Source organism: Ambystoma mexicanum, chromosome 4q (genome assembly GCF_040938575.1).
Source record: "Ambystoma mexicanum isolate Mex_15411 chromosome 4q, UKY_AmexF1_1, whole genome shotgun sequence".
NCBI classification, from domain to species: Eukaryota; Metazoa; Chordata; class Amphibia; order Caudata; family Ambystomatidae; genus Ambystoma; species Ambystoma mexicanum.
The window spans coordinates 795,266,997-795,279,731 of record NC_090928.1 but is presented as its reverse complement, the minus strand read 5'-3'; the positions used below and the strand labels follow the sequence as shown (position 1 = coordinate 795,279,731).

Here is a 12,735-nt window from a genome sequence, read left to right as displayed (position 1 = left end):
TCACTCAGTTAAACATCATAGGTGCAGACAGTCACTGAAAGACCTACACAAGGGGAGGTGTGAACCCATTATAAAAGCACACAGTCCCACTTGCCCAGTGTATATGGCAGGAGCAGGATTCTCGCATTAGGAGAAGGCTGGAGTCTGGAGAGCAGTGGAAGGAGCAAAGCTTTGAGAGATTGAAGAGGTTGTAAAGGTGGCAGCAGTGGAGAGCTGTAGGGTGAGAGTCAAGGTGAGGTGGTAAGATCATAGGCTGAGATTGGTCAGAAGGAGGTGGTGGGAACTAGTAAGTTGGTGGAGGAAGCAGTCATAACAGAGACGAAAAATGAACAGCAAGACATGGTAACATTGCAAGGAGGACAGATCCAAGGGGGGTTTACGTCAAGTCACAGGCATGGAGAGCAGGTGGAGGAGGCTCAGTACAGGATAATATCGTAGGCCAAAAGTGACAAGAATGTGGTAGCATTAGGGCAAGAGAGTATTACAGAGTTGGTGGAAAAAGGAGCCCAACACATTTGAAGTGGTAGTGAAGGTGGTAGTGGAACTGGTAAAGAGATCTGAAGCACAGCATCAGGGAGAGGAGGAGATACCTTGAAGAAGATAATGTCCTTGAAGGTGGAAGTAGTGAAAAGACGCACAGGAGGTGAAGGAGAGAAGCAGGCGGGTTCAGTGGCCAGGTTGGCTGTAGTTTGGACCAGATGGAGGGAGATGGAGGTAGACATAGCCAGGGAGACTATAGACATATAATCAGAGAGAGCATGGAGAGCAATAAAGGGAACACTTAGGCAGATCCTGGGACCTCTATCCAAGTGCTCTCTGCCAGCTATGTCCAATGACCCATCTACTCATGGAACTTTGTACTAGAATCAGTTGCGGGCACATGAATGGTGCGGGTAACCCTTATGCTCAGAGGTATGGATGGTCAGAGTCAAGATTTATTTTCTCAATTCCCTGGCAACTGCACAACACAAGCATTGTTGAGTTTTTTTTAATTTTTTATTGATAGTTTATAGTGATATAACTTCGGTGAAAATGCATACAAAATAGTTTTCTGGGATGAAATCCATGTTTACTTCTTGACAAATTTAGTGCAGTGGGAAATGCAAGCCATCAGTGTATTACTGTAACTCTTCTGTCACAGAGAAATACAGCATATCACAATTGGCACTTAATATGACCTCAAGGTGGAAGAGAGGGTTAACAAATCTTCCTGGAAAATGTTTGTTTTGCAATATAACATTCTGCGGATGACGTATTGTACTAAAATAATGAATTTGGTAAGTCCCAAGCACATGACAATGTGGAAAATGATCTCAAAGTAAAAAGAGTCATACCAAAATCATGGCTACTTGTGAGCTAAAAAAAAGGTCAATTCTGCAAAGGTGAAAGCAGCCGATACACTTTCAATGATTTAGGGTATCACCATATCTCAACTAAACCTTTTACTCCTTTGATACTATCCCTCATGCAGTTGCCTTTTCATTCCTAGCCCTTGTTGTAAGCACTGAAAGCAAACCTCAAGTGCATCATTCAAGCGAATTAGTAAATGACTAAGCATTGACAAAAGTTGCTTCCCCAGTTGATTATTTGTTTATCCTCCCTAATACACGGTAATGAGAAATAAATAATATTCTGCAAAATTCAGTGGACTCTTTATTTAAAACCTTGCCAGACTTAATAGCATTGTAGAAGTCAGGTTATTCTATCCCAAATACCGTGTGACGAGTTCCCAAAGAAGGGAGACTGAGGAACTCCGTGGGTCAGGGTGAGCCACCCACTCTGTGATGTGACACCTAAAGGTGGTATATGGGGGTTCCACCAAAGCTCCCACACCCTTCCATTGGGTGATCTTAAGAGGTCCAAATCAGCACAGAACACTCATCTAGCCTAAAGAAGCACAGTGGGAGAGGCTAAAGACAAGAACCAGCTGACAACCTGGGCCCAGAGTCTGGCAAGAACACTGCATTGAAGGAAAAGTCAGAGAACTGGCAGCTAAAGTCACTAACCCAGATTTTGGTGGAAGTTGCAAAAACACAAGCTTAGTTAAAAAGTGTTCAGACATGTTTGAGTACCTAGGTGAGAGGGGGGCGGGGTACAATAGTACTGTGAAGCATGCAAGTTCCGAAAGAATGCCTACCCATGGTCATAGATTAAAACCTCTAGGACAAAAGGGGTCCATTACAGAGCTTGGCCTTGTAGCGGCTATCCTGTCCGCCACTCCATCTAGCAGAAGATGATGAGATTCTGGACCGGCAAAAATAAAGACACATGAACGACCAAGGCAAAGATCTCAGCCAGCACAAGGCAAAGACAAAGTAGTGAGGTGGCACACACAAAGCCTCCTTGTGATTGTGACTGACGTTGTGGCTGATGTCAAGGGCGGACGCTCAGGAATTCATACTCAGAATAGTGATTGGACTAGAGTTATCCCTTCACTGGATTTTAATTTCCCACTTCCCCCTCACTGTTCCCTTAGAAACTTACTCTTGTGTTTATTTACTTCCCAAATAGGCATTCACCCAACCAGTCGAATCCTAAAAAATAAAGGTGTTGAAACATCTTTGCTTGTCCTGTGTGTTCTGTGTCAGCTACCAGTGATAACCACCTCACAGGTGCTAAAAGAACAGTGATTATTTTTCCTTTCAGCCCAAAAGGATTTTAGCCTTTATAGAGCTTTCAGAGTCTCCTTTACCCATATCCAAAGCAGGTACAGGCAGATCCTATATAGGTTAACAAAAGAAAAAGTGGGTTGCAAAAGTCACCATGCCGCTACGTTTGTGGTAGCATGCTCAACACAAAGCTTTTTCTTTTGAAGCAAGTGAAGGGTGATTGCAGTTATGTCATTTAGGGGTCACCAGAGGTCGCAACTGCGGCCTCTGAGGTCTCCCTTGCGACCTATAAAAAAACGAGAAAAAAAAACACTTTTTAAATTTTTCTTTTTTTAAGGCAAGCTCCTGAGCTGCGGCCAGCACCATGTGGCTTTTTACTTCTGGAGTGGCTCGCTTTCTTGTTCAGGCCCATTAAAAAAAGAAAAATAAGAACAGGAGTTCCACAAGTCGAAGACTTTCAGCACTGACCCTAAATAAGAAAGAGTAGGAATACCAAATAATGTGTCTTTCTGGAATTCTATACAATAATTGCTAGACTCATTAAAGGTTTATTTCAGGAACACTTAAGGGGTGAGTCACTGATTTAGTCTGTTCTTAAACGCCTAAACTCAGCCTTTCATCCTTCTGAGGTCGATAAATGAGTACCAACACAGGTTGGGTGATATTGGGTGTATATTTTTTGTATATAAAGCACTTAAGCGTAAGTGCTATAAAATAACACATCATTACCATTTGGTCATGGACGTCTGCTTGCATTCCCAGTAATTTGGTAATATGGTCCTATACACCCTGATCTTAACGATACATATGGCGATCCATTCTTCTATGATATGTACATCACATTATAGTGATATCATAAACATATATTTAGTGTACAATACTATGTGATGCCACTTCCTGTTTTGCCAATGGGTGAAAGGTTGTGTTCCATCGCTTCCCGCGATATCACTTAGGGGTGGGGTCAAATGACATCACTTTCTGTGATGTCATCAGGGGGTCAAGGGTCGTGTGATGTCACTTCCGCTACCCCTGGCCTTTTGTTGAAATGATGTCCCTGGGTGATTGGTGATAAAACTATATCATACATACAATATGAAAAAGAATACCCGATAAACCATATTTTCATAAATTGAAAAAGAAAAGCAGCATATTAACTGTTGATCCTGTAGCTGGCAAAATGATGACTGACTTTGTTGTATCAAAAGCCCAGTTCAGGGACATTAACATTAGTAGCTGGGTTCAGGCAAATGTCAAACATATCTAAACTATGTCCAAGTGGTGGATGCTACTTCAAATTAAAAGTCAAACTTCTGCAAAGGCAGGGTAATGTCGTTGGCACCTGTGTGGGCATGTTGAAAGCAGCAGTAACTTAGCTTAGGAGTGGGGGAGATTTTTTACGCAGAAAGGGATTTACTACTGGGGCTAACTGCAATTCTTGTATTTAAGTTTTCATACAAATGCTCCTCTTGCTTGTCCCGGTGTAAACAAGTAAGATGTTGATTTTTCTAATTGCAATGGCCACCAAGAATTTTGTGGATAACTATTTCCTTAGCTTTTATGCCCACCATATTGTCTTTATTTCTAGCTGTCAGATCGTAACTGGGTGGGCTAGCAGCCCAGAGGAACCTGACAAGTTGCTGAGGACACAGAAAACCGTGTCTTTAAGCAAACCCTAATGCGCACCACAAGTTAGTACTGTACATCATCATAAATTATATCTTTGGAAGACTCCCAGGGCTAACTATGTAGTGCGTGTCCACTGTAAGGTGAACAACATCAGGATCATACATACAAGGTCTTCTGCAGGCCTACTGGACAGACTTCTGCCTTTCTCTCAGTCTGATCCACTGCGCTACTTTTCCCACGGCTGTACCAGGGTTTGGCCAAATATGCTGAATTACCTCCATACAGTAGATCCTTCATCAAAAGAGGTAATATTTATGCCAAACAAAGGTTTCGTGATGCATCTGCGATACTGCAGTGATTCTGAATATCTTGGCGGGGTCAGTATGGAATCATGTGCAGCCCCTTTTTTACCAATGCCCTGTTAGTAGCTGCTGGATTGTTTTCAAGCCCTTCAACCGATTATGACACTCTTGTAATAAGGAGAAGGAAGCAGCCGTAGCCATGATGCATTTTAAATCTCTCTTGGCAATGGGGAGAATGGGAATAATTTCATATATAAGAATCATAGTGCCATTTCCTGCTTGGATGGGCAAACACGCAGGAACTTTGCCTATGGTGGTTCAGCAGAATCAGGAAGGACCCTCATTACCACAGACCTACTGCCTCGACTCTGAATCAGGAGTTGGAAGGAAGGAGGGATTACAATAGATCACATGGTGGAGCTCCTAATTTCCTCAATTGAAAACACACCCACTCCAAGTTGGAAGCAGTGTAGCGATGCAGCTGAAATAATCCATTCAATTGAAAGAGAAGAATGACGCAAACCTTGAGGAAACCTGTGGTCTGAAAATAAACCTAGTGGGTGCCTCCAATGTTGCAAAATAAAATTCTGAACCAAGGACATGTTCATCATGTTTCATAGCATATTTACTTTATGAATTCAAGAATAGATGAATCACAAACCATCTGTCAAAAAAAGCTGAAATCTTTGAAAACACCAAAGGAACTATATATTTGATCTATTACCTGTTTCAAATATACAACACCAAAGAAGTAGCACTGATGTTAGTGTGACTTTGGAAGATTTCTTAAAAATGACTGGTAAACCTTACCATTTAAAGATGACTACCATGTTTGCAAAATTATGATACTTGGGGTAGTAGTGTAAATGTGGGGTTTATGAATACCTACATCTCATTATATTCCACCATAAAAAAAACAAGTTGCACAAAGTAATGTTGTTTTCTCAGAGAACCTACCGTGACCATGCACAGTGCTACTCTGGGTTTGTGAGGCCCCTGAAACTGGAGGTAGTCTTCTTTTAGGAGCTTTTCACTGCTACTACACTGGCTGTTCAGAAAGTGAAGGTGGTCATGCAGTTTCTGAGCTGAGCACTACAGCAACATGGACACTGCGAGGTATGTACTGCCAGCCACAGTCTGTCACTGAGGGCCACGCTTAGGGGATGGTGGTCAGAAAGGTCTGATATTTAGAGTTCCCTCTGTCTCCTACATGGCAGGGGGGTCTGAGTTGCATCTCCTGCTGGTTGTTCCTCTTCTGCACACCTACAATCTATGCAATATATGCAAAGCACCACCTATCAATGGAAATATGTTACAATGAAAGAATTATGTTTTAATTTGATGAGAGAGCAGTGCAGTGTTCCTGTCCCTGCCTGATCAACTCTTCAGTTCACTGTCCTCCTCAGCAGGATTGAGGAAGCAGCCAGGGCCAGCGAATGCAAGGAAGCTGGTGTGACGCTCTTCCGGGCCCTGCCAGCATTCTCAATCTCTATGCCTTAGTCAGAACCGAGGAAGGGGGATCTTCAGGACAGTTGGAGCTGTACACAATGTCACTGCTCTGCCTCTGCACATCAGTCTCACAGGTCCCGCTGACTATGACAGCATATGGTTTGGGCAGGGGCATAGCTGGGACTTGTGAATTTCTGACAGTGTGTGGCTCCCATATTGTGCGGTTCCCAGCAGAGTGAGGCAAAGGTGATTGAGCTAAGTGCCACACTCCAGAAGAAACAAACTCAAGGAGGCCATTGGAACGCAGGGAGGCCATTCTTTCTCTCTGCCTACGTCCTTCGTATCATGATGTGGAAGCGTGAGAAAGCACTACATGCCACATTTGACATGTGGTTTGCAGTATCTATAACATCAGTACTTGCTTGTAGGTCCACCTAGATGCCAAAACTGAGAAGGCGCTTTGGATTCTCCCGCATGATAGCAAAATGATAAGGCACGTTCATTGAGAGCAGTTCATTTTTAACCTGGTCTTGCTCTCACGTATCGCTGTGCAAAGATCAAGGGTTGCACCTCAGCAGGATCTCTGGGCAGTAGTACCCAAGGGCTATATATACAACTATTTCTGAAAGAGTTTCTATGTTCCTAACGCCAGACCACATAGCTTTGTCAATGCTTGTTTTAAAGGCTGTTACAAGGCTTCCATTTACTGGCTATTGTGAAAGCAATTAGATGAAGCAGCGTTTTCACCAGGGATTTAATAGGCTGTATTGTAATGTTGTAGTTGATGTTCCTGCCATGTCAATGCCAAATAAGAATTGACTGGGTAAATGAAGGGTTGCAGTCCGAGGTATCCAGATCTGTTTTGAAGCCCAGGCCCTGAACTTTATTGAAAAGATCGGTTCAGTGATTGAGTTCACTCTGAGCTGTCCTAATGCCCACTTGATTTCACTGTTTAGGGAACTGTATAGGAAGGCAACATTGTGGGATTGGAATAAAAACATTGATCTGCTGAGTGATAAATCATTTGCAAAACACTACCTGTTGTGGTGCTCTTCATTTTATATACCTACACCCTATACTTGCATATTCCCTGATAAACTTATAAGACCTGTTTTTGTGAGTTTTGGTACCCAGGTTTAAACTAAAGAGAGAAAATCGTCTTGCAAGAATGTTAAGTATGGATTAATTGTAATATTAAAATATTTATGAATGTTTTCTGAATATGTTCTTTTTCTTACATTTTTGATGTCTCGATGTGAAAGGTTTTCTGCAAACCGTACAGCTTTAACAGTAAATTAAAATAAATAAATATGAATGATAGCCTCTTAATCTGTTGGCTGCAAATGCCTCCCGGAAGCTGACCTGTTCTCTGGGTCACATCTTTAACCGCCCTTGGCTTATTTCGCTCTTACTGCTTTCTTGATCTCTTGTCTAAAACTATTTAGAAGCTTTCTAGTTTCATTTCATGTTCATTTGTTTTTTGTCTCGTTTATTGATTGATTGATTAATATTTTATTTCTATCGCGCTCGTACACAAGTGTTTCAGAGCGCGACAAGGCAAGGGAGGGGAACAGGGGAGAACAAAACAGTGATCGTACTAGGCCCAGTGACATTGAGAACGCGCAAGTGCATGGGAGAGGGGGGAGGGGAAAAGTGCATGGAAGAGGGGAGAGGTGGAAAGTGCGAAGCAGAGGAGAAACAGATAAATAACAATAAATAAATAATAAAGGCAACAAACAGTGGTAATGCAGCCAGCAATTTGCAAGTGCTAGGTTTAAGGCAGCTGACAGGGTAGGTCTGATAAGTGCAGGAAGAAAAAGGGGGGTCTGTATGGGTACAGATACAGACCCCAGTGCAAGGGGTGGCCCGGAGGCAGTGCGGGAGGATGGCAGGATGAGCAGGTACCTGGGCCCAAAAGACAGAGGGTGGCCAGGTGCACAGTGCCAAGAGAGAACAGATCAGCAGGAGAGAGGGGGAGCGAAGGCAGAAGAAAAGAGGAAGGTCTTGAGGTGCTTCCGGAACCGGAGATAGTTCTCCTCAAGTTTTAGAGTGGCAGGGAGGCTGTTCCAGAAGGGGGCCTCAGCCGAAGACAGAGATCTACCCCCAGCTCGTTTCTTAGAAAAATGACAGACCCTGAGTGAGTAGGAGGTAGAGGAGCGAAGAGCTCGAGAGGGGAGGTATTTGCGGAGGGATAGCTGAAGGTATTTTGGTCCTAGGCCCCAGAAAGCCTTGTGGACAATGCAGAGGGTTTTGAATATGTGTCTATACTATGAATTTACAGGGAGATGCCTTTTCAAAAGATATTATATTTCCCTGCACACTCTGCCAAAGTAGAGGGAGAGCCCCCATTCATTCTCTGTGTGCAGGATGCTGTGCAGCATGCTAATGCTGTGCGCCACAGTGTGGTGGGCTCAGAAGCAGTAGTCACTTTAAGCCCATCATAGTTTAATGGCAGTTTAATTGATGTGGTTCCTAGGCGTCTATTCTCTATTGAAATACAGCCACATTTTTTACTGGTTCCACTTTCTCTCTTTCATCAGGTTATTAAATCTGTCCTTTTCCCTTTGGTTTTATCACATACGATGCCTGTCGCGTTGTGGATAATTTAATTTCACTCTTCATTGTTTTCGGGTTCCTGTCCTCCTTCATCTGTGGTTCTTCATTCTTCACCTTTCTCCTGCATTGCTTTATCTCTTCATGCACATAAATAATTCTTGCTTTTCTGCATCTGTTCTCCTCCTTCCATATATTTCACATCTGCTGAGCCTGCCGTTTTCAACTCACCCTCTGAGCGACTGTGGTTTCTAATGTTCCTGTTGGAGGAGTGTTGGTTCCGTGAGCCACTGAGCTTGTTCTCTCTTTCGCTCAAACTGTGGTGAGATGCGGGCCTGCTACGTTGCTCACAGGTGTTCCTCTGATCCTGATTAATGTTACCCAGTGCTGCTGGATCATTAACTATTCCTCTGCTCCCTGATTTAGGGGTGAATATTGGAAAGGATGGTAAAAAAAACGCTCATGCTCTGTTATCCGGGACAGAGCAATGCAGGCAAGGGTCTGTGCAGACCCATGTGAGAATTGCCCTTTTTCTGTGCCTGGCCATCTAATGGGAGACCAGTTTTAGGGAAACAAACATAGGGATGGCTACATCCAAGTTGGTATCCCTTTGTGAAACAGGTATCCAGCTTGCTGTGGCAGCCACTTTCCCGGTAGCGTGACGCATGACTGCAAACTCTGGATGTGACCGAAATACCCAGTGCAAAGGGTTTTGCACTGGTGAATTCCCCTTTGAAAATCATAGCGCCCACAGAAAGTGATGTGTTTGTCCACTTGCAAAAATACTTGAGACTTGCAAGTGAAATTGTTGAGGATTACCATCTACACAGGCTGCGCTTGGTAACCATACAGAGACCACTGGATGTGGTAAGTTTAAACAAAATAGATGGGGAAGTGGTCACAAATATGTTCCGCTGGTTTTTAATTCAAAATTCAGGTTGATTATCGCTGTCTGGCACAAAGCCTGCTTCACTAATGTGTTTTGACATTACGTGGCAATATACTATGTCTCTAGTATAAACCCTTTCTTTTACAATTGTTTAAACTCAACGGTGTATATACAGGTGTTTACTTTGTTTAAGTTTTGATCTAACAAACACATGGAATGTGTGTCACTTTTCTGTGAATGTATAATTTTTCTTTTGAATTAAAAATCAGCTGAACATATTTGTGACCACTTCCCCATCTATTTTGCTTAAATTTACCACATCCAGTGGTCTCTGTATGGTTACCAAGCGCAGCCTGTGTAGAAGGTAATCCTCAACAAATGGATTTACTTTAAGGTGATAGTGGTAGATCACCTTACCACCTACACGACAGCAGCTCAACCATTACTTAACTTCCTTTTAAAAAATTCCAGTTGTGCGCATTCCTGATAAGGGCCCTACTCCCACAACCTCTTTTCTTCACTGAGACTTGCAAGTGCACAAACATTTTAAATTGATCACGGTGTTCTATAAAGGGTAGCCCAAGGGGCATTGCGTTTGCTGTAGGGATGTGAGGGTGAACCCGCAAGTACAACTCAGCCTTTTATTCATTATTCTCAGGTCAATACTAGTACCAAGTCTGCTGTCAGACAGCATTTCTGTACCAAACTGTGTAATGCACCTTGCCGCCCAAAAGGATGCAGTCTACCTAACTGTTGTGATTATGATTATTATTATTAATGGGGAGGTTAACTGATTCATATTTGTTGAGTGGGAACATGACTATTTGGACTGTCATTTTTAACAAACTGCTTCTCTTTCCCCCACAGTTCAATGACATTGGCAGCTTTGAGACCGTATGGCAGGTTAAGTTCTACAACTACTACAAGCGCGACCACTGCCAGTGGGGCAACAGCTTCAGCAGCATTGAGTACGAGTGCAAACCCAATGAGACGCGGAGTCTAATGTGGATCAACAAAGAGATGTTCCACTGAAGGTGCCTGGGGCTGGTGTTGGGCTGTTGCTTGAGGATCTCACCCGTACACCAGCGCAATGCCTTAACAGCGGCCTGCTGTGCTTCGGCTGTGTTATAAAACCTGGACAGAATTGTGCCCGATAAAAATACTATACAAAGGTTCATAGACCAGCGAGTTGATCTGTGGAAAAGACATGAATGCCCAATTAATGAGTGTGTGCTATTGGGAGATTTCTGGAGGTGCTTACTCCTAAGAGTATTCCATATCATATGCCCACCGCTGCCATCATTTTTTAATATATCAATAAATCTACATTGATGGGGCATCTCTAGCTACAAGAATAAATCTTCAACAGATAGCAGAGCAGAAGGGAACATTGTCATATATAATGATAGGAAATAAACAATAGCAACAAATTCGCCAGTACAAAGAATTAACGTGCCAGGGTGGTGCCATCATGCTTTGAATGGCTAAACTGCTTTAAATTGAAAGGTCAAGTTCCGAGCTTCTCTGCAGGACTCACATATCATTGATAGGAAATTAACAGCCTGGGAAGAAGCTACGTACTTATCGCTAGGCTGGTAAATCTGTAACCCAAAACTGAGCTGTGATCCTGGCGGTCACAGTTGTGTGATTCTGCACACACCACTTGCACCCTGACTTAGATCATGGCAGTAAGAGGGGAAAAATATGTTAACTCTGTCGGAGCATTTACTGTGTACTCGCGTTTACAGACTTGGATTAATATGGTCAGGAGGATAGGTCAGGCGCAACTCATCTGTCTTGAAAGCCAGACAATACAGAGCAACACCTGTTCAAATCCCTGTCCTACGCTTAGTGACTGGTCTCCGGTTTTAAGTGCATTATAAAAGAGGTATTAATTAATACTGCGAGAAGCAATTCCAGGTAAATGTGGTAGGTCAGTTTATGAGATCCCACGCCCCAAAATCATCAGAGAAATTAGAAATGTGCCCAGAGACACCCACACATGAAACAAGACAAAATGTGTGAATGCATTATGTATTACTCCCTTATTATAAATGAGGTCCTTAATCTCGCTGGGCCTCATGTCCCTCATTTATCAGCAGTACCACACAGAGGAGCCAACCAATCAGCTCACTCTGATGGCAGACCAGATCCAACTATGAAGACTCACATTTATCCTGAACACAGGGTTTGACTTTCCTGTTCCCCATATTCAGAATGTAGAATGTTTCTAAAGAAGTTGGACACTAATTGTATGCACTATATTAAAGTGGCCATTTTCTCAGTGTTTGAAGATAGGCGCCCACCAATCATTATCCTCTGGCAAAAGTCCTTCCGCCCTCCTAGAAGTGACAACTGGCAGATGCATGCCAGTGACATCACTTGTGATCCGGGATTAAATCCACAGTGGTTCACGTACTGTACATTCATGTGGAATCCGTAATTTGAAAACCAGCACAACACAGCTTCCTAAGCAACGATGCCTGCCAAAGTTAGATGCTCTGCCATTAGGTATGGAGATCCTTTAACACAAGCATTACATGCTTGACATACACAACATTTCTTAGGACTTCAAGTAGTAAAAAGCTGTTTTCTTCTGTAAGAACCCTGCCCTATATACATTAGCATAAGTTAGTCATATTTGCCGAAACATGTCATGCTGAATCTAGTGTTTATCCAAAGTTAGTTAGGATTTTATGATGGATGTATGATGGTGATAGATGTATCTGTTTATACGTGAGTTGTGTTTTCATGAATATTCTACTTTATCATGCTAAAGTATTTGTTTTCCCAGCTCAGGGTGTCAAAAGTAAATGTACAGGTGATAGATTGGTGGTTGTGTAATCATTTGTCTAGGAGCTACATCCGGTTAAGGTTGATGGTAATACGTCCAGGGCAGGGCCACAGATGTACCTATGCTCCCCTGTTTTTCTTGATTATTGTAAAATATATTGTGACTGAAGTTCCTGTTTTTTGGGATTAAGTAAAATTAATTTTGCTACATATAAGAGTGTGTTGTGTGATTCTTACTGTGTCTAAAAATAGCTGATTGAAAAGAAACCAACTGGGAAAGAGAAAGGTGATTTATGCCACAATGAACGGCACGTGTTCAGACTAGGAGCAGCACCCCATATTCTACAAATTGTTTTGCAATGGGTGCAAAGGAAGCACAGTCGCATCCTGTTTTTGTTGTGATCTAAAGGTGAATTTGGGCAAAATAATGGGTCTCCAGTTATCACTAGTAGCAATATTTGTGGACCGCTGTTAGCCCAGACTGAACAACCAGGTAATTTCTTTCTGTACCATA

The 12,735-nt window shown here is 42.7% G+C and overlaps 1 protein-coding gene across 1 annotated transcript in view; it reads left to right on the top strand.

The window, feature by feature from the left end:
• CNRIP1 (cannabinoid receptor interacting protein 1) overlaps positions 1-12,436 on the top strand; it is a 90,315-nt gene extending 77,879 nt beyond the window's left edge. The window contains exon 3 of the mRNA XM_069608361.1: positions 10,296-12,436. Within this exon, the coding sequence (XP_069464462.1) occupies positions 10,296-10,460 (165 nt within the window). The 3' untranslated portion in view covers positions 10,461-12,436. The remainder of the gene's footprint in view (positions 1-10,295) is intronic.
• The last annotated feature ends 299 nt before the right edge of the window (positions 12,437-12,735 follow it).